Here is a 22,504-nt window from a genome sequence, read left to right on the forward strand (position 1 = left end):
AGCTCAGATTGCCAATGGGACCACTCAGGGAACTGTTGACAATTGCATTCCCCTGACCGACCCCAGGCTGAGACTATTGTCACCCCGGAAATAATGAACGGTAAATACCAAAATCTGGTTACATTGGGAATTGAGAATCTGTTCCAACAAAATACAAAAGAAACCCCTATGGAATTTTTGGACCGACTATGAAATGCAATGGAAAACAAAACAAAACAAACAAACGAAACTGGAGAAAATAGGGGCTAAATTAGAACAAGGAAAATGGACACTGCCAGACAGGCGAGAGATATTGCCAAAAACTTATGCGAAGCAAATATTGGGACGTTTGCATGCACAAACACATTGGGGTACAAAGGTGTTAAGTGATCATTTACTAAAACAATTTGGTTGCATTGTTTTTTTTTTGAAATAGCAAAGCAAATTACATAACTGTTGCTTAACTTGTCAGAAGATAAATAATAATAAATAAAATAAATAAATAAATGTGTTTCAACAAGCAGCCACGGGAGGGAGAAACAAAACAAAACAGTTTATAGGCCTTTTGAGAAAGTACAAGTTGATTTCACTGAATTGCCCAAAGTAGAGAGGATAAAATATCTATTGGTAATAGTAGATCATTTAACACAATGGGTAGAAGCTTATCCTGTAGCATGAGCTACAGCACAAATGGTGGTAAAAATTCTATTAGAACACCTGATACCTAGATTTGGGATAATCCAGTACATTGATTCTGACCAGGGCACACACTTTACTTCTAAAATAATAAAATTATTATGGCAATCATTAGGTATTCAGTGGGAATACCATACTCCGTGGCACCCACAAAGCTCAGGGAAAGTAGAAAGACTGAATCAAACAATAAAACAACAATTGGCTAAGTTAATGATCAAGACACAAATGCCCTGGACGAAATGCTTACCATTGGCACTTTTAAACATAAGAACTAAACCACACAGTGAGACTGGATTATCACCATATGAAATGTTATATGATATGCCTTATTCTCAAGGGATGCCTCTAGGGAACAATGTAGTTGAGGATCGTAGCATCCAGAAATATATAATTACTATTGGAAGGAGATTACAAGAGCTAAGAGAAATTGGAATGATGGCTCAAACACCATCTTTAGGATTTGCTATTCATAAGACACAACCAGGAGACAAGGTCTTAATAAATAAACCTGGAGGGAAGAATCTTTGAACCCCCAATGGGAGGGACTGTACCTTGCTTTACTTACTAGTGAAACAGCTGTGAGAACCGCAGAAAAGGGTTGGACCCACGCATCCAGAATAAAAGGACCAGTAACTACCGAAACCTGGAGGGTTGAGTCCGCTTCTGAAACTCAAGCTAAAGAAGAACTAATATTCTGGCAACGAGACTCTGCATGAATTAAGGATGCCAAATAAAAGGGACAACCCTGAAGGGAGGAAAGGGAGAAGGCAAGACCGGGGCAGGACCCTCCACTGAGGTGTGTATGGTCTACCGAGGGAGGCAACCCCTATGGGTATTGACTGCCGAGTGAGAGGGCCTCGACCGGACTTCTCCCACACTAAGGTCGGGTTGTCCCGAGAAAATAACATAAGAACCTCTTTTTTTAAACCCATATAAAATTGTGATTCGTTTTCCAGGAGCTGGATCACCCTGACAGGCTGAATGGTAACACAAGCCCAAATGGACCCTGAAAGCGGGCCCAACCCCTTGATTGAAGGTGTTTGCCTATTATGATCCAGCTACGTGGGCAGAAGATGGATCCTGGGGCTATAGGACCCCAATATATATACTTAATAGAATAATTAGGTTACAAGCTGTAATAGAAATAGTTATAAATAAAACCAGAGATGCACTTGGATTAATTGCAAAGCAAAATACCAAGATGAGAAATGCTTTGTATCAAAATCGCCCAGCTTTGGATTATTTACTAGCACAAGAAGGAGAAGTCTGTGGAAAAATTAACTTTAGTAATTGCTGTTTAAAGATTGATGATAAGGGTGTTTCTTCCTAGTAGCTGGTAGAATGCTATGTTCTGGCTTAGGATGAGAAGAGTGCTGATAATATGCTGATGTTCTAATTGTTGCCGAGCAGTGCTTACAGCGAGCCAAGGATGTTTCAGCTTCTCACTCTGTCCTGCCAGTGGCCAGGCTGGGGGTGCAAGAGCTGGGAGGAGGGCCGGACTGCTCGGGGTTAGGCTGGGTATCAGACAGCAGGTGGTGAGCAATCGCATTGTGCATCACTTGTTTCGTACACATTATTACTAGAAGTACTATTATCATAATTATTGTCATTATTATTATTGTTATTAATATTTTCTTGTCTTTATCTCAACTCACAGGCTTCACTTTCCCATTTCTCTCTCCCATCCCAGAGGAGGAGGGGGGGAGGTGAGCGAGCGGCCGTGTGTTGTTTAGCTGCCCACTGGGTTAAACCACAACAGAAAGAAATGCTGTAAATGAACTTGTAAAGGAAATGAAGAAAATTGCACATGTCCCAGTTCAAATTTGGAATGGAATCGATCTAAGAGGATTATGGAAGGGGGTTTATGGGTGGTTATTGGTTTGCTAAAATAAGGGTGGTTGTATTGGGGATATGTGGAGGATTGTTAATAATTCCATGTTTAATACCCTGTATTACCAGACTAATACACTCGGTTATACAAGGAATGCAAATATCTATGGTACCTGTTGACCCAGCAACAGGGAAAGAGAAAACCCATTCTCTGATGATAATAAAAACAAATAAAGATCCAGAATTGGTATCAATTGTCATCAATTTGGCAAGTATTAACTTGATTAGAAAGGAAAACACGAATCAATGCCATGAAAAAGGAGATGGGGGATTGTGAGATATGTTCATCTGATTTGTGTCAGTATGGAACAGTGCTAGGGCAACATGGTATGATGAATGTGACCTTCTGTCTTACATACCCTTGTATAACCACAAGTCTAAGAAAAACAGAGTGGTTAATGTATATAGTTCTTGTATCTTGCAAAGGAATGTTTTAGCAATTCGTGTCAATAGAGAGCTTGAAGGGAAATGTATTTGTAGGCTTTTCCTTGAAGTCTCTGATATCTGGGGAGTTTCAGAATAACTGCTAACTATTATGACTATTGCATGGGACACTATGCAAGTCTCTGATATCTGGCCAGGAGATTAAGGAGACGGGGAGAGCTGAAGAACAACTAAAAGACAAAGCTTGCAGGGGATGTTGCTCAAGTCTCTGACATACAGCCAAGTTGGACAAAGGAGAAGGACAAGAGGGAGGAAGACTATGAGCCTTCAGCACAAGAGACCCCCAGAGGGACCACCAGAGACTGATACGCATGCTCCAGTAGGAGGGTTTGGATTCCGGAAACTAATTATAATAACCCTGTGGGTTTTTTTTAGAAGTAGTAATGAATATGTATCAGCCTAGGAGCATAAAAAACAGCTGCTTGATATAACTGGTGTGCGTCTTGGTGGAGCAGAGACTCCCGGCGCACCCAGCGCTGTTTGCTTACCTCTATTCCTTTAATAAATTGTAAACTTTGATTATAGTCCTATTTTGAAGACTGAGACATTTATTACACTACCAAAACAAAAGAGCGCTCCAGGCAGAATATAATAGTATTTTCACTGGTCCTTACTGAGAAGCAGTACACAGCACAGCATCCAAACTGCACCTCGCTAGCCACCACCACAACACCCAAACAGTATTTGAGCTGGCAGTGTGAGAACTTGGATATAACCGTGTGTGTTTATGCAGAAGTAGCAATTGTGGCAGCCTTTGCACTTATACTTACATCATGGCCAGGTCAGAGACAGCCTTATCCCCTCCTAAACGCTCAGAGTCAAGCTAGCCTGCTGCTACCATGCCCTTGTTAGTCCCGCTGCTACAAGTCCTGCTCTAACTGGGATGATCCAAGCACACAAGCCAAGCACGATTACCTCTTTACACCAATCTCACAGCCCAAATTGCTCAGTATGCAAATACTTGTCTTATTAGACCTATTGACACAGTAAGTAGGAGACACCTCCCCTTCCACAGCCCTCTTGTTTGCCTGAAATACACACTAGCCATAGAGCACATGCTGTGGTATTTACAGAGCAACATCCCTTTTTTTGGGATAGTAAAAAAACTAAGTGCACCCAGACTAGATGAGCTGAACTGACGGCTGTCAGTTTAACCTCAGCACCTAGACTAAGGAATAAAAACTTTCTTGTTTCTTCCCAGTATGTTAATTTTCTAATACACTGCTATAACCTTCTCTTGAATACAATCCTGCTACAAAAACATCAAGCGTGCTGAGACACCAACTGTTTTAGGACAGTTCATAGAATAAAAAAGTGTTTCTGAAGCAAAAACACTGATGCTCATAGCATTCAGCCCAATCACAACAGTACTAGTCTAGGAAAACTTGAAAACTGACCCAGAAAGTAAAGAATCCTTCACCTTTTTTTTTTTTTTAAATAGATGACCTTACTACCTGAATACACAATATGTCTTCTAACAGTAAATTCAATACAAAAAGCAAAACCAACATATACAAAGTAACACCCAAGCCACTGTTTCGATGGTAACGTGGTGGTTTTACTCAGGTGGGAGGCTGAGCTCCACCTCAGACACTCTCACTCCCTCCTTCCTCTTTGAGGAGGAGGAGAAAATACAACACAAAGGGCTCAAGGGTTTGAGATAAGGACGGGGGATCGCTCAACAGTTATCATGACGGGCAAAACAGACTCAGAGTAGGGAGACAGTAAGATTTATTGCCTATTACTAACAAGCTAGAGAAGTGAGGAACAAAGGAAAGAAACCAAAACCACCTTCCCCCAAATCCGCCCTCTTCCACCTCCTTCACGCGAGCAGCACAGAGGAATGGGGGTTATGGTCAGTCTATAGAGTGGTGGAGATGAAGAGCTGTCTCGGTCACTCTCTTCCCCTACTCCACATGGGGTTCCTCCCATGGGATGCTGTCTTTCCCAAACTGATCCTGCATGGGCTTCCCACAGGCAGCAGCTCTTCCAGAACTTCCAGATATGGGTCCGTACCACGGGGTCCATCCCTCAGGAGCAAACTGCTCCAACCTGGGTCCCCCACGGGCAACAGCTCCTGCCAGGTCACCTGCTCTTGTGTGGTCTCCTCTCCACGGGCCACAGCTCCCGCCCAGAATCTGCTCCAGCAGGGGTCCTCCACAGGTGGCAGCCTCCATCGGTGCAGGTCCACCTGCTCCACCGTGCTCTCCTCCACGGGCTACAGCGTGGAACCCTGCTCCATCATGGTACTCCATGGGCTGCAGGGGGACAGCCTGCTTCACCATGGTCCTCACCACAGGCCGCCGGAGGCTTCTGCTCCGGCACCTGGAGCACCTCTCCCCCGCCTTCTTCATTGACCTTGGTGCCTGCAAGGCTGTTCCTCACTCCTCTCACTCTCCCAGCTGCTGTGTAGCAGCGTGTTTTGTTGTTGTTTTTTTCTCCCTTTCTTAAATATGCTCTCACAGAGGTGCAAACACCATTGCTTATTGGCTCAGCTCTGGTCAGCATCAGGGCCCTTATCTAACATAAGCTAATAGCTTCTAGATTCTTCTCACAAAAGCCACACCTATGGCCCCCTGCTACAAAAACCTTGCCACATAAACCCACTACATTAAGCAAAGCAATTAAAGATTTTCTAACTGTTATTTAATAGGCTGATTTTTAGAAATTTCATTTGAACCACCCAGCATGGCTTTAATTGATTACTCATTTTAATAATCTACGTTACACATACAAAAAATGAGCTTCAGGGAAATGAGTCCTCTCAATCTGATACCCCATTTTCTAAAAGAAACACACATTGCAGCGCAAAATTCTTATGACACTAATCATCTGCATGACATTACACATCTCAGATGTAGGAAAGATCACTCACCCAACTGCAGGCTACTAAGCCAGATGAGTCCAATTTAGGAATAAATTAATTGCTGAGCAAAAAACATCACAATGATATATTAAAAGCTTGACTTGCAATCCAGCTTCTCACTTTACTTTCATAGTAAGAGGCTGCAGATCTAGCATCTGCTTCAGCGAGCATCACATGAGCACCAAAACTACAGTTCAGCTTTGATTTTGAAGGGGATTTCTCAGGAGGTATTATTCGGCCATAAGAGAGGGGCAGGGATAATGGGGGATAGTCATATGTTGAACTTCAGTTTAACTAGAGAATGGGCACAGCATTAGCAAGCAGCTATGCAAGAAGGAAGCCAAGGCACTTAATTCCTAACAAAAAAGCCAGTCGGGGGATGAACAGATTAGCCTTGATGGCCAGGACATTACTCAGCAGCAACAGTAAAATTCATCCTACTGATAGGACAAGGATATCAAATTCCACTTACCATGAGAGTCAGACCCCAACTTCTTAGAAGCCATTTAGAACCTGAAAAACATTTTAAAATTGATTTAGCAACTTAATACATATAGCACTGCATAAGCCTACAATCTTATCTCTGTAGTATTGGACAAGCTGCTGACACTTGCTATGTTAGACAGCAAAACGTATTTTATAGCACCGAGAACTGACCGAGTGAATAAATAACTTTGCTCAGAGTCTGACAATCCAAATAGCCAAGAAGCAGCCAGGTTGATTAGGAAGGCCAGGCTATAGATTATAGCACTCCGAGACTGCTCCTTCCCAGCCTCACCGAGCACATCCTGCCTCCCGAAGCATTAATAACCCTTCCCACTGGAAATACCACACTGATCCTCTTCAGTTTAATCCCTGTTGCTCTAAAAAGGGATACTATGATATTGGGTATGCACAGCAAGCATGGCACTTGTCTAGATATGCTGGGTAGTACACCAATAACAATACACAATGCTGGTACACAGTAACTGGTAGGAAGATCTCAAGTTTTTGGATATGCACAAGGAAACAATGCTAACCAGAGTCTTCATCCAGCAACCACAGAATTTAATCAACAACATCTGTGTGTATGTTTTTTGTTTGTTTGTTTTTAATTTGAGAAGTCAATGTAAATCCTACATGGCTATGTGAGAAACACTCCGTAGCCAATAACTTAGGCTCAGGCGAGGATCTCAGTGAAGTAGTAATTTATTCGCAATTGCAATGGCGGGCGCCCCACAAGCAGGAGAGAGTGCATCTACTAGTTCCAAAACACAGTTTATATACCTTTTGATGGCAGGACCCTCCCCTGTTTCCCCACTGAGTGGGTAATCCAGGTTCACAATCTATCTGATGCTTCACAAACAATGCATGGCCTTCAGTTGCCGGCCTGTTAAATTTCAAATTTCTTTTGACATTTTTACTTCTTGAAGTGGTAGTGTTTCTTCACTTATCTGACTTGACTTGACACCGCGATTTTCACCTAATTGTCCTAAGGAGTCTGGTTGTCTGCATTTTACAAGGTCACCTGCTAAGCTTTCTTATCACTGTAAGCATATCTCAGTACCACATTCCCTCCTTCTAAACAATGTAACTCTGCAAAAACAACATTTCTATTCCCACAATTCCCCCCTTTTCTTTTTTTATAAACTGTTGATTTTTGCAAAATCCTTCTCTAAGGCGTAATTTGGTAGATTTCTTCTTCTTCTTTGCTTTCTATCTCCTCATTATCACCTTATCTGAGTAAGGTGGTAGCTCCATGGTCATTTGTTTCAATAGTGTGGTTTCAGTTAACCACTGTACTAGTCCTCTTACACAGGGGATAATGCAGCAACCAATGGCTGTCAAAACTCCTACAACTACAATCAAGGATGTAAATATACCTACTTTTTCTGCCAATTCACTGGCAAGGGTGGTAAGCCCTTGCAATGCTCTAGTTACTGAGCCATCTGGGACAGTATTGTTGGGTGTAAAAGTGCAACAATGGTTGCTCAGTATCACACACACACCTCCTTCCTCTGCGAGCATCATATCTAATGCTATCCTGTTTTCCCAAGCCATTTTGCTGATGGCATCTAGTTGTTCAGCGATTCCTCTCATCGCATCCCTGGTATAATTGATGAATCTCTGCTGATTATAATAGAAATAATTAATCCAATCCAATCCACATTTTTATTTATTGTTACCCACCAGAACAGTGACTCAAACCCTGCAGCAATTTCATTTCTGGTTTTATGTTCATCCGGAACTCCTCTAGGTACCCCAATAGAATCTATGCATACTCTATCATCAAATGATATTCCTAAGCCTCTTCTACTTCTTCTGGGTATTTGTGATGTTTCTCTTTCAAATGCCAGGGTGAAGGGTATAGCTAATTGAACAAGTGCACAAGTGCCTTCCCAATTAGATGGTAGGGTGGACCGTAAGATCTTCCCTCTACCGTACTACCAGAGATCTGCCCTGGGGATCTCAAGTCTTGAGCAGTTTCCCATCAAGTCCTTGGTAGCACAAGGCAAATTCTCCCAGATGCCAGGTAGCACTCACACCCTGCCGTGAGAGGCAAGCTGTATGGTTACCTATAGCTGTAGAGAATGCAGGGGGAACCGTGATATTGTTATCATGCAAGAAACAGCAAAGAGAGACTTACAGGCCTCATTTCCCCAGGCAGTCTTCTCTTGGTACAATGCAATCATACATCGCATCCCTTGGGAGTCTTTGGTCCACCCCCATGGGAAGGGCACTATCTGGGCAATCGGTCATCCCGAGTCACAAGCATAGCAGTAGCTATGGTTGAGATTCTGGACAGTATATTTGACCCATTCTATCCAGGCATTCACGTCCCCATACCCTGTTTAAATCTCAAATGTTTGAACTGCCACATTTCAGAGGGCCTCCTGTTTACTCTCCTGTTTTCTCCTTGAGTTTCTCCCTTTCTCTGATGGCAATAGAGGATTGTTTCCATACAGCTATTCTCAATCCGACTGTTGGGTCTCTCCCAGTTATTTGTTCTTTCTGCTCAATTGTCGTTGGGCATTTAAATCTCCACAAGCTAACACCTCACAAGCATCAAACGTGATGGATTGTGGTACATAACCCTCTGTCACAGTCACCTATATTTCGATGGGGTATCCCATTTTTGCTATTATCTGGTCATGCCTTTTCCAGGTTACCAATTGACCGAGGCCTTCTCTGAGGCCTAGAATCACTAAAAACAAAATTAGTAATCAGTTTTTAACTGTCATTATTTTTAACCCTTAGTTTTCCAAATAATTATCAATGCAAAGAATAAGATGTACACTACGACTATAACAACCCCCCCTTGGGAGCACTGCAATTCGCTATAGGTCTGTCCTTTCTCTCAATCACAAGTCACACTCGTTAGTTACCTGTGAAAATAAAAGGTTAGTTTACAGTTGTAAGCTTTTATCCCGCTCAGAGTCCATTATGAGATTTTTCTCTTCGATTTCAACTTCCAACAAGTCTTCTGTAGGAACAGCTTCCCAGGTACTAGCGTCGATGGATGCCTTCACTCGAGTATAGTGAGTCCAACCTTTTTCCGCAGTTCTTACAGCTGTTTCAGTGGTTAGTAATTGTCCTTCCCATTCAGGCCAGAGTTGAATCTTTCCAGGTCCGAATCAGGACCCAGTTTCCTGGGTGATGGTCGTGAATGGGGAATTCCAAAGGTGGGGTTTGAGCCAACAACCCACAGGTCCTGAGAGATGACAAAGAAGAGGACAACCCCAGCATACAGTTCGTAAGAAAACTCTCTCGTTTTGAATTGTGGTATCTCATCCCTTCTGCCCAGATAGGGCAATCCAAACAGCATCTCATATGGTGAAATTCCTATATCCTTTCTTGGTGCTGTTTGAACCTGTAGGAGTAAGCATTTTACCCAAGGAAGTTGGGTTTCTAACACCAGTTTAGTTAATTGCTTCTTTAATGTCTGGTTCATTCGCTCCACCTTCCCAGAAGGGGAGGGGTGTCAGGGGGTGTGAAAATCCCACTCAATCTCTAAGGCCTGCTTTAACCCTTGCAGTAAAGCTTACACCCATCCAGTCACGTGGTCAATTAGGACAAACAAGTAACTCGGTAAAGTTTACCTGTATACTTTGGAAAGGTCAACGCCCTGGCTCCCGTCCCCCTCTAGATGGGTTACAGAACACCTTTTTATTTACCTTTTGACATATGGTACATCCTCTGCATATGTGCTTCACTAAAGTGTATATTCCTACACAGACATACTTCCTTAGCACAACATCACACATTGCTTGCACCTCCCGATGACTCTTCTGATGTAAAACAGTTAATATTTGCCTCATTATCACTTTATTCAGCATTTCTCTCCCATCAGGGAGTATCCATTTTCCTTCAGACTTTGTGGCTCCTGATTCCTTAAAAAAAATATTTCTTTTAAAACTTTTTAGTTCTTTCTTAATTTTCAACAATTCCCTGAATCCTCTCTGCATTTATTCTTTGTTTTCCTTCAGACATTAGATGCCTTAAATACCTGACTTCTCTTTCTGTGGGATTATTCTGGGTTGTGCCTGCGCGCACGAAGGGAGGGGTTTGTGGGTGCCTGCAAGCACAGTGGTTGGGGTCCTGGGTTCCTGGGTGGGACGCTTTGACACTATATAAGATACTGTCACGCAGCAATAAATTGGCTTACGGCACAGAACGCTGGTCCTTGTGTCCGTTTGTCCCGGGGCTTTCGGTCGGGTTATCCGACACTTTCTCCATATAGTGATTTATTTTTCAATACTCCCAAGCCCTGCTTTCCCAGAAAGTTGAATAGCTTGTTAGTAGCTTTCTTCACAACTCTTTTCTCCTGTCCTGACAATAGAAAACGATCCACATATTTGTTAACATTAATACCTCCTTGGGAGGTTGTAATTGCTCCAAAATCTTTTGTTATTTAAACTGACCCAAATAGATAGGTGGCCCTGTAAACCCCCCAAGGTAAAATTGTCCACCTATATTGTTGCTTCCGCCCCCATTTCAGGGTCTTTCCAGTCAGAGGTGAATGGATACATGTATGTTTGCTCTCAAGGCCAGAGAGCACTCCATTAATAACACTGTTATTCCAGTCTAACAATTTACTAGTTGAATGCCCAATTTCATCATCAAATCCCTTCCCAACAAGTTAGTCCCTGCCTTGGGTACATACAATAATTAACCAGTGAACATTTTATCCCCTAGTCTCAGTTTGGTATCCCCCAAAAGTGGCACTGTTATCCCAGCCCCTTCTACCCCCATCACTTTTTAGGGTTTCATTAGTTAATTTAATCCCTGATACTTTACAAGTCAGTAATGGCCTAGCTGTTCCCCACTGTATTGGGTTTGATGGCAAGGTTTGGGGGCTGTGAGTGGGGGGGTGGGAAACTGCAGTGGCAGCCCCCGTGAGAAAAACCCAGAAGACTCCCCGTGGCAGATAAGGGACAATTTCATCTGGCCCCAAAGGGGCCCACTACTGCCCAGAGCCAAGCCATGAGCAATACAGTCTGTGCCTCTGTGAGAGTGTGGGAATAGAAATGTTGTTTTTGCAGAGTTACATTGTTTAGAAGGAGGGAATGTGGTACTGAGATATGCTTACAGTGATAAGAAAGTTTAGCAGGCGACCTTGTAAAATGCAGACAATCAGACTCCTTAGGACAATTAGGTGAAAATCATGGTGTCAAGTCAAGTCAGATAAGTGAAGAAACATTACCACTTCAAGCAGTAAAAATGTCAAAAGAAATTTGAAATTTAACAGGCCGGCAACTGAAGGCCATGCATTGTTTGTGAAGCATCAGATAGATTGTGAATCTGGATTACCCACTCAGTGGGGAAACAGGGGAGGGTCCTGCCATCAAAAGGTATATAAACTGTGTTTTGGAACTAGTAGATGCGCTCTCTCCTGCTTGTGGGGTGCCCGCCATTGCAATCGCGAATAAATTACTACTTCACTGAGATCCTTGCCTGAGCCTAAGTTATTGGCTACGGAGTGTTTCTCAGAGAGCACATCCATGAAAACAAACAAACAAAGAAACAAACAAAAACCTGCTGCTCAACAGCGGCTGGGAGAGCGAGAAACCCCCCCGCAGACACCAAAGTCAGTGCAGAAGGAGGGGGAGGAGGAGCTCCAGGCCCTGGAGCCGAAGCCCCCCTGCGGCCGCTGGAGAGGCCCCTGGTGGAGCAGGCTGTTACCCCACCATCCCCCTCCCGGATGTTTGGGAAACTGACCAAACACCACAGGAAATATACCAAAACTTCTTAGACTGTTACTTAGATAATGCCTACATCCCCTTTCCCTGCTCATTCAACTTCAAACAGCTCTGTTAAATACTACATGCCACACCTTTAACACCTTCAGCAACCCTTTTAACACTTCCTTCATCTTTCTCCAGACTGTACTTTTCTAATACCAGCACCAAAGGCTCAGTCAGGGTCCAACTTAATTCCATACCTTTTCCCTCCAAGATACTGAAACAACATATCAATATAGCATATTTCATCCCATTTTCCTTCTTTCCTCCTTCTTCCACTCCAGATATTCCTATTCGAAGTGGCCAGCCTGGCCACACTTAAAACATCTTATCAAAGCCTGTCTCTGCTAGGACTCGGGCCACAACACAGGCAGCCTTCTTTGCCTGCCATTCCTTCATCTCTCTTCCTCTCCTTTCCATCCTGGCCCTGACTCCCCCTGAAGATTTTCTTCATCTTTCTCCAACCCTCTGCCTCACTACCCGCTGCACTGTCAATACCATTAGTTTCACTCTCTGCTTTTCCTTCTCATCTCCCCTCCGGACACACACCTCCAGGGCCTCCCGCAGGAGGGTCCCCCAGTGACTGTTCACTACATCCCCCCACCTTCTGAAGCATTTTCTGCATATTTTGCCAGGCTTTAATCACACAATGAACTTTCAAGAGCCCTTTGGGATACTGGGTCCTCAGGTCTCATCCCCAAGTACTTTCTCATTCTGACCCCAAGTCTCTCATATGATTTCTGTGTTGCACACTATTATTATTCCAGCCAGGATTGGCAAGTGGGTATTTCTGCCCTGCCGGTATTACCCCTGGTCCTGGAGGATGAGCTCTTTCCCATTCTTGTATAGCAGCTCTCCTCCTGATCATTCCCATTTCTTTCCCTGTAAACAACATACTTATAGACATAATTCCCTCCCCCAAGAGTATAAATCAGGTAGTAGGAACTGGTCTAATTGTTCAACTAGGCTGTTGGGGTCCTCGAATAAAGACTTCCTCTCCTTCTTAAAAGTCCTAACCTCTCTGCTGGCAAGGAGGAGGGGGTAGTTCACCTAAGAGGATACACAGTTAGTGTTAGTACTGTTAGTATCAGGGAAGGCAAAATTCTCAATATATCTTCTACCTTGTTCTAATTCTTGCCAGAGCCTAGAGTACGATCCTTCTTTAGGGACAGTGTTAATTACAGTCCCTGTCTCCCTTCCTGGAGTGACTGCTGCTGCCACCAGTTCAATATTAAGATTATAGGGAGCATAACTTGGCTCCTTCTCTGAAAAAGGTGATTCAAAGATCGAAGCCGAAATTCCTTTAAGTGGTATATTCTTTATTGCAGCGCTGGATGCACAGGGGATCTCTCCACCTATCGTGCATACCCAAAGCAAAAAGCAGTCTTGAATTTATACAATCAATCTATCAATATTCTACAAGCACCTATACATATGCATTACCTATCCCCGCCTTCCCTCGCTTCTCATGCTAATTAGCCTTTTGGCACCTTGCGCCTGCGTAGAGCCTTCCAAGAATTGTGGGCAGGGGTCTTTGGGACGTGGGCAGGGGTCTTTGGGAGGAAGACCCCGAGTCTTCCTCACAGTGTACTTTTCACCTTTGGTCAGGAATCTGCTGAATTGGCAGGTTTATTAATTGCAAGAGCTGGTTGTTGCTAATTCTTCCCTTTGTTGTACCTTTATAATGAATTCCAATGTCCAGTTTCGAGATTTATAGTCCTTACATTCGTTTCTCTGTCCGTCTGCCGCTTCCTTATCATGAGTTCCAGTGTCTTGTTTCGAGATATACAGTCCATGTCTGGGGATTGTCCTTGCCTCCCCAATGCCTCCCCAATACCTCCTTAATCAATCCCCCCTTTTCTTTTCCCATGCAAATTCTTTTGCATCAGATACTTTCATTATTTACAGTAACACAACAAAGCAGGCATCTAAACAACATGCACACAAATATTCCTAATACTACTAATGCGATTAGAGCAATGAACACTTGTTTCAACCATTGAAAATTGGGCAACCAGGAGGTTAACTTATTCCATATTTCACTAAAACTCCACGAAAGATCATCTTTACTGATATCATGTAGGATCCTTGTCTGCTTCCATATTTCTTCCAGGTCGGTAGAGATCCTTCCACTCTGATCTACATACATACAACAACTTGTGTTTATTACTGTACAGACTCCCCCTTGAGTGGCCAGTAACAAGTCTAGGGTCATCCGCTTTTGTAATACTACCTGTGATAAACTAGATATCTCTTCTTGTTGAGCTTTTATAGCATCCAGAATTTTGTTTTCTAACTTCTCTATAATTGCAGAAATATTAACTATTGCCTTTTCCAATTCACTCACTCCTAACCATGTGATAAACCATCACACAAAACTATGAAAAGGGGTGTGTCTCTCTACCATTGTATTGTTAATTTTTCATCTGATTCTCCGGATATGATTTCTCAAGTAACCTCGAGGCACTACATCATGTACTGTCATATTGGGGACTACCGCTCCAAGAGTGCAAGTTCCCTTCCAATTCTCAGGCAAGACCTTACAGGCTGTATCATTGCATAGCCAATACCACCCTTTTCCTTCTGGAACCGTCCAGCTGGTTGAATTTGCCCAGCCGCTAGTCGTACTAATATCAATTGTTCGATTACAAGATGTCTGATTTCCCACATAAGTAGTATCCGTATTTATACAATCCTATTTCCCCATACCCCTAGGTGGGTTACACCTTTGTACACATACATAGTAAGATTCCAACAGCACAAAGCTATTCACTTCTAGTTCCAAAACTTCTTAATATTTTCGACCCCAAGATGTGTTTTCCCACAAATTAGTCCAAGATAAGTTTGCAGGCAAGGGAATCCCGATTAACGATACACCCTTATTCCCATGCTGTGGCAGATGGGTGCATACCCAACAGTTCGTCTTATTAGTTACTTGAGAAATTGTTTGTATTAAGGTCAGGTGTAAGTTCTCATCCCAAGTTGCCCACCCCGAATCCGAGAACCGCACCCCTGCAATCATTAGGATCTGGAAAACTGTAATTTTGTTGGTCCAATTGGAGTGGTGGTCTATATCCTCGCCGGGACCTTCTTCACCCTTGAATTGTGGATCCAAGCTGCTTGCTTCTTAATCTTAATGGCAGTGTGTGTTGTCAATAATACTTGGTATGGTTCCGTCCACTTTCCTTCCATTTTTCCTGTAGGGGTTGTCCTGAAAAAGTCTTTATATATATATAATCCCCGAGCTTAAAGGGGTGGATTGGTTGATCCAACCCTCTAGCCCTGGTCCCTAAAACAAATTTATGTACTTTATTTAATTGTTTCTGAAGTTCAGTTATATAAGCATATAAATATTCTGATCCTAACTGCATTAGGTCCTCTCCACTAAATAGAAATTGCTATGGCCTTCCATATAAGATTTTGAAGGGACTCAAATTCCCTTTTATTCTAGGTTTAACTCTAATTCCAAGTAATGCTAAAGGGAGGGATTGAGGCCATGACAAATTAGCTTCTTATCCAATTTTAGCTATTTATTGTTTAATTAAATGGTTCATTTTTTCTACCTGTCCACTTGCCTGTGGTCTATAAGGAGTATGCAGTTGCCAATCTATCTTTAGAATCTTACTTATCTGTTCTACCACTTGTGCACAAAAATGTGAAACTCTATCAGAAGACATTGCTACTAGAATCCCAAAGCATGGTATTATTTCATTTAACAAGACTTTAACCACTTCTCTTGCTTTGTTTGTTCGACAGGGAAAGGCTTCAGGCCTTCCTGAAAACGTGTCAGTCAGAACCAGTAATAATGATATCCCCCTTTTCTAGGGAGTTCTGAAAAATCAATTTGCCACTGTTGCCCCGAATAATTTCCTTTACCGATTATTCCAAATTTTATTCTATTCTTGGTATTGGGGTTATTGTGTAAGCAAATGCTACATTGTTGAGTTACTTGTTTTATCATATCGTCCCACTAATGTCTGACTCAGGCTCTTATGCAGTGTGCCAGCTCCCCAATGCGTTTTATTGTGTTCTGTAAGAACTATGGGCCATGTCAAACTAGAGGGTATTACTATGTGGTTATCTTTTAAATATACTCATCCATCTGGTTTCATTTTACCTTTCAAATCTTCAATTAATTTTAAGTCTTCTTTTGTATAATTTGGATATAGTTTGGATTTTACCGTCTGGTATCTAAGACAATGCCTTCACCTCAGTTATTTCAGCTGCCTGCTTAGCCTCTGCCAATCGATTTCCAATTTCAAAATCGGTGTTCCCCTTTTGGTGTCCCTGACAATGCATGATAGCTACCTTTTCTGGTTGTTTTACAGCCTCTAACAATTTTAAAATTTCTTCAGCATACTTTGTGTTTTCACTGAGCGGTCAGCAATCCATGTTCTTTCCAAATTGCTCCATGAGCATGTACCACGCCGAATGTATATTTAGAATCTGTCCAAATATTTACCCTTTTTCCCGCTGCCAGTTCCAATGCTCTCATGAGAGCAACTATCTCCGCCTTTTGAGCTGATGTTCCAGGGGGTAAAGGCTTAGACTCGATTACCTGCTGAGTAGTTGTTATAGCATATCCAGCTTTATGTTGTCTTTGCATAACAAAACTGCTCCCATCCGTGAACCAAGTTTCTTCCGCATCTTCCATGGGCTCCTCCTTAAGGTCTGGTCGGCTGGAATACACAGTCTCTATAGTTTCTAAACAATCGTGAATCACAGGTTGTGCTGGAGCATCACTAAGAAAAGAGGCTAGATTCACAATATTAGTTATCACAATTTCCACGTTGTCCTGTTCTACCAATATTGCTTGATATTTCAAAATCATCAATTCTTGTTTAAGTTGTTTAAAGACTTTTTGTGCTTCTCCAGTCCAGACTAACTTTGACTGGTTAATCTTTATCAATTCACATAGAGGCTTTACCAATAGTCCATAATTATAAATCCAAAGGCGACACCAACCTGTCATTCTTAAAAAGGTTTGTAGCTCCTTTACCATTTGAGGTTCTGGAGTCTGGCAAATGACTTCCTTATGTTCAGTTCCTAGTTCTCGTTGTCCTTCCGAAATTTCAAATCCCAGATAGGTCACACTTTGTTGAGCCAGCTGGACTTTCTGTCAAGAGACTTGATATCCGTTTAAACCCAGAAAATTAAGACGACTTATAGTCCATTGAATACAACTCCCTTTAGTCTCAGTAGATATTAAGAGATCATGTACATATTGTAACAAAGCACCTTCAGTGTCCGGAGGCATCCATGTTTCGAGTTTCCTTGCTAATTGGTTTCCAAAAATAGTGGGGCTATTCTTGAATCCTTGAGGTAGTAATGTCTACGTAAGCTGCGTCTTTCTGCCTGAATCGGGATTTTCCCATTCAAAGGCGAATAGGTTTTGGCTTTCTGTGGCTAAGCCTAGGCAGAAGAAGGCGTCTTTTAAATCCAGTACGGTAAACCAGACTTGACTATTCTTTAATTTAGTCAGCAAAGTATAAGGGTTTGCCACTAGGATGTATATCCTCAGTGATTTTATTTATGGCCCTCAAATCCTGAACTAGCCTATAGCTTTTTCATCTGCCTTTTTAATTGGCAATATGGGTGTATTGTATTCTGATTCGCATTCAATCAATAATCCATACTGTAAAAATTTATTAATTATCTCTTTAATTCCTTTCCTATCTTCTATCCTCAAGGGATATTACTTAACCTTAATGGGTTTCTCTCCTGGCTTTAATTTAATAATTATTAAGGTCACAGTTTTACCTCTTTCAGGGGTTTCAGTAGCCCAAACTCCTGGACATACTTGATCTGTGATCTCTAAAGGTATTTCACTTTTAGGGTCAGTTTGTATTAGTGCCAAGCTTAACACATTTGTTAGTTGTTCTTCTCCTATACTTAATTCTATTTTCCCTTTTTCAAAGACAATTTCTGCTCCTACTTGCTCTAATAAATCTCTACCTAAGAGTGCCCATGAGGAGCTAGGCATATATAAAAATCTGTGTATGCCCCATTGTTTCCCTAACTTGTACTTCAAAGGTTCACAAAAACAAGCCTTTTCGGTTACACCTTGTCCTGGTTTCAGTTAGAACAGAGTTAATTTTCTTCCTAGTAGCTGGTGGAATGCTGTATTTTGGCTTAGGATGAGAAGAGTGCTGATAACACCCCGATGTTTTAATTGTTGCAGAGCAGTGCTTATACCAAGCCAAGGACATCTCAGCTTCTTGCTCTGTCCTGCCAACAGGCAGGCTGGGGGTGCAGTAAGAGCTGGGAGGGGACAGACCCAGGACAGGTGACCCAAACCAGCCAGAGGGGTATTCCATAGCATCTGACATCATGCTAAACAATATATAGGGGTGGCTAGCCGGGGGGAGGGGGCCGGACTGCTCGGGGTTAGGCTGGGCATCGGTCAGCAGGTGGTGAGCAATTGCATTGTGCATCACTTGTTTGTACACATTATTAGTAGTGGTACTATTATCATCATTGTATTATTATTATTATTATTATTATTATTATTATTATTATTATTGTTATTATTATTATTATTATTATTATTATTATTATTATTATTATTTTGTCTTATTAAACTGTCTTTATCTCAACTCACGGGCTTCACTTTCCATTTCTCTCCCCCGTACCAGAGAGGGAGGGGGAGGGTGAGCAAACGGCTGCGTGGTGTTTAGCTGCCGGCCGGGTTAAACCACGACACATCTTTTACCCTAACATAATAATTCTGTGAAGGCATTAATGCTTGATTTAGAACTGAATACGTTGCCCCATATCAATAAGAAATTTCACTTCCATTCCTCCCCTAGCTTCATTATAACCAGCGGAGGTACTAGGGTAGATTCCCCAGGTCCCCGTTATTCCTGTTGAAATCAGGGGTCTATTATCCTAGGAAAAGGCTAGTCAATTTGTCCTCCGAAGCCAGGTCCAAACCGTTTTGTTTTATTTATTTATTTATTTATTTATTTATTTATTTATTTTCATTACATTTCAGAGTTGGTCCAAAAATTCCATAGGGGTTTCTTTTAGACCTTGTTGGAAGCATATTCTCAATTCCCAATTCATCCAGATTTTAGTATTTACTTAACCGTTCATAATTTTCAGGATGATTCGGGTCTTAGTGGGGGTCGGTCAGGGGAATGCAATTGTCCACAGTTCCCTGAGCGGTCCCATCGGCAATCTGAGCTCGCACATGAACTCAGGTTGTTTTAAGAGTTAACTGGTTTTCTGTTTCTGTGACAACTCTCTCGGACCCATCATGGTCCCTTTGCCCTGAAGGGCTAACACCCGGGATTTTAAGATCTCTGCCTCGGGCAGAGGCAGAACTATTAACATTCCTACATCCTCTTTCCCTGCTCATTCAACTTCAAACACCTTTAACACTTTCAACAACCCTTTTAACACTTCCTTTATCTTTCTCCAGCCTGTACTTCTCTAATGCCATCATCAAAGGCTCAGTCAGGGGCCAACTTAATTCCGTACCTTTTCCCACCGAGATGCTGAAACATCAGTATACAACATTTCATCCTGTTCTGCTTCTCAAAAAACAACATTAACTGTAGCAAAATATTATAGTTTAAAGTTCCATTTAGGGGCCACTTTTCTCCACATTCCAGCTTATAAAGCGGCCACCACTGATTACGATATTTTATCAATGTTTTCCTGTTCACACTTCCACCGGCAGATCCTCCAATATCCTTCCAGTGACTTAAAACACATCCTAACACACTTTTCTTTAAAATTTCACTGCTTGTTTGCCCCCCCAGTTTCCAGTTTACACTTTCAGAATACACATGTTACTTACAAAAGCGTATCACAAAACGTATCACTCACAAAAATACGGGCACGCAATATCTTTCAGTAGAGATGTCACAAAACTACTATTACCAGCAATATTGCCAAAATCACAATAACAATAGTCAGAGTCAAATTCCACATGCGATAAGTCAGAAAACCAAACTGTGTAACACCGTAACGATATCTTTCTTACAACAATGCCACGAACCTACTACTACCACCAGGAAAATAGCCAAAATCGCAGTAACAATAACCAGAGTTAAATACCATACTCCATGAGTCAGAAAACCGAAATAGACAACACAATTCCAGATGGACCTTAAAGCGAGCTCTTTCCTTAAGGTCCCCAAATATACTTTTGGTGCTTACCACAAAGTATATACCAAACACTGCCTCGCAGAAGATCACCTTCTGACTTACAGACAGTTCCAGATACAGATGGACCCCAAGGTCCCCAGATATACTTGTGGTACTAACCACAAAGTATATACCAAATACTGTCCTGCAGAAGTCACCTTCCGACTTACTGGACAGTCCCAGATGACCGGTCTACCAGAAAACCAAACCAGAATAAAGAATATACTCACTTACAATGATGGGGTCCTTGTCTGCCTCCGCAGTGATCCGGTGAGTCGAGGAGTCCCTCCGGGAAATCCCGGGGGTACCCTAGGGAGTCCTGTCCCCAGCGGGTCCTGCGGTCCGGCAGAGAGGTCGTCCCATCTGGGGTGCCAGATTGATTCAAAGATCGAAGCCGAAATTCCTTTAAGTGGTATATTCTTTATTGCAGCGCTGGATGCACAGGGGATCTCTCCACCTATCGTGCATACCCAAAGCAAAAAGCAGTCTTGAATTTATACAATCAATCTATCAATATTCTACAAGCACCTATACATATGCATTACCTATCCCCGCCTTCCCTCGCTTCTCATGCTAATTAGCCTTTTGGCACCTTGCGCCTGCGTAGAGCCTTCCAAGAATTGTGGGCAGGGGTCTTTGGGACGTGGGCAGGGGTCTTTGGGAGGAAGACCCCGAGTCTTCCTCACAGTGTACTTTTCACCTTTGGTCAGGAATCTGCTGAATTGGCAGGTTTATTAATTGCAAGAGCTGGTTGTTGCTAATTCTTCCCTTTGTTGTACCTTTATAATGAATTCCAATGTCCAGTTTCGAGATTTATAGTCCTTACATTCGTTTCTCTGTCCGTCTGCCGCTTCCTTATCATGAGTTCCAGTGTCTTGTTTCGAGATATACAGTCCATGTCTGGGGATTGTCCTTGCCTCCCCAATGCCTCCCCAATACCTCCTTAATCAAAGGAATCTTATTGTTTACACATAAATTTAAAGCCTGAATTTTCATCAGACCCGTATTTTGGCCAAAATACTGCTGTTTCCTTAATTGGTTCTTTTGTCCAGACTGATACACAATATTTAACCTTTTTTTAATTATTTTTCTTTTACAATCCCTCTAATTTTGGGATTATGTTTCCAATTTCTTATCATTCTTCAGGAAGAACTATTGGTAGGCACTCCCCAAGGGATATCTCCCTGTCCCCTGTAACTCATATTTTCCCATTTTTCCTAACCCTTGCCAGTATGTGCTACAGAAATTTCCCTTCTGCAGTGTACCACACACCAACGTACTGAAAGATGGGGGTGTACTTCCAAGCACTTCCCCGTGCAAGGATTACTGTACAACAGATTCCCCTGGTGTAGTGCCAGCACTTCCCCGTGCAAGGGCTTACCATACACCAGATCACCCGACCCCCAAGGCAATACTTAATATTTCTTACCTAGGTCTGTGCACAGAGTTACCGGATCGATTCTTAAAAACCCGGAGTGCCTACCTTCTTCCTTTCCCCACTACTTCACGGATCCTGCCTCTTTAACCAGTCTCGGGACTTCTGTCAGCTCTCTGCAGAAACTCCACCGTCGATGCACAGGACCGCTGAAATCAGCAGGGCATGCCTTCCTGCTGCTGCAGCGGTGGGGCTCCCCAGTAGGTGACTGGATCCCGGACGAGCCCCCAAATTGTGAGAAACACTCCGTAGCCAATAACTTAGGCTCAGGGGAGGATCTTAGTGAAGTAGTAATTTATTCATGATTGCAATGGCGGCGCCCCACAAGCAGGAGAGAGCGCATCTACTAGTTCCAAAACACAGTTTATATACCTTTTGATGGCAGGACCCTCCCCTGTTTCCCCACTGAGTGGGTAATCCAGGTTCACAGTCTATCTGATGCTTCACAAACAATGCATGGCCTTCAGTTGCCGGCCTGTTAAATTTCAAATTTCTTTTGACATTTTTACTGCTTGAAGTGGTAATGTTTCTTCACTTATCTGACTTGACACCGCGATTTTCACCTAATTGTCCTAAGGAGTCTGGTTGTCTGCATTTTACATGGTCGCCTGCTAAGCTTTCTTATCACTGTAAGCATATCTCAGTACCGCATTCCCTCCTTCTAAACAATGTAACTCTGCACAAAAACAACATTTTTGTTCCCATACACTTTACACAGAAGAGCTGCACATCACTCTGCTTGGTGTGTGTCAGGTTCCTCGCTGCATGTCTCACCCTTGTTATAAATGAAGATACAACTCAATCTGAATTTAGTAATAT

General features: G+C 42.5%; 1 protein-coding gene across 2 annotated transcripts in view; it reads right to left on the reverse strand.

Annotated features, from left to right (window-relative positions):
• LOC309889557 (ubiquitin-associated protein 1-like) overlaps nt 1–22,504 on the reverse strand; it is an 86,002-nt gene that overhangs the window by 53,576 nt on the left and 9,922 nt on the right. The window contains exons 1-2 of one of the 2 annotated variants that reach the window (XM_082782420.1): nt 9,241–9,310; nt 6,348–6,388 (exon numbers count right to left, since the gene is read on the reverse strand). In XM_082782420.1, the coding sequence (XP_082638546.1) occupies nt 6,348–6,381 (34 nt within the window). In that variant the 5' untranslated portion in view covers nt 6,382–6,388; nt 9,241–9,310. Of the gene's footprint in view, nt 1–6,347; nt 6,389–9,240; nt 9,311–22,504 lie in introns of those variants that run through there. The other variant, XM_082782419.1, reaches the window with a different exon arrangement.

The sequence above is a fragment of the Aythya marila genome, assembly GCF_965140915.1.
Source record: "Aythya marila genome assembly, chromosome: W".
Lineage (NCBI taxonomy): Eukaryota > Metazoa > Chordata > Aves > Anseriformes > Anatidae > Aythya > Aythya marila.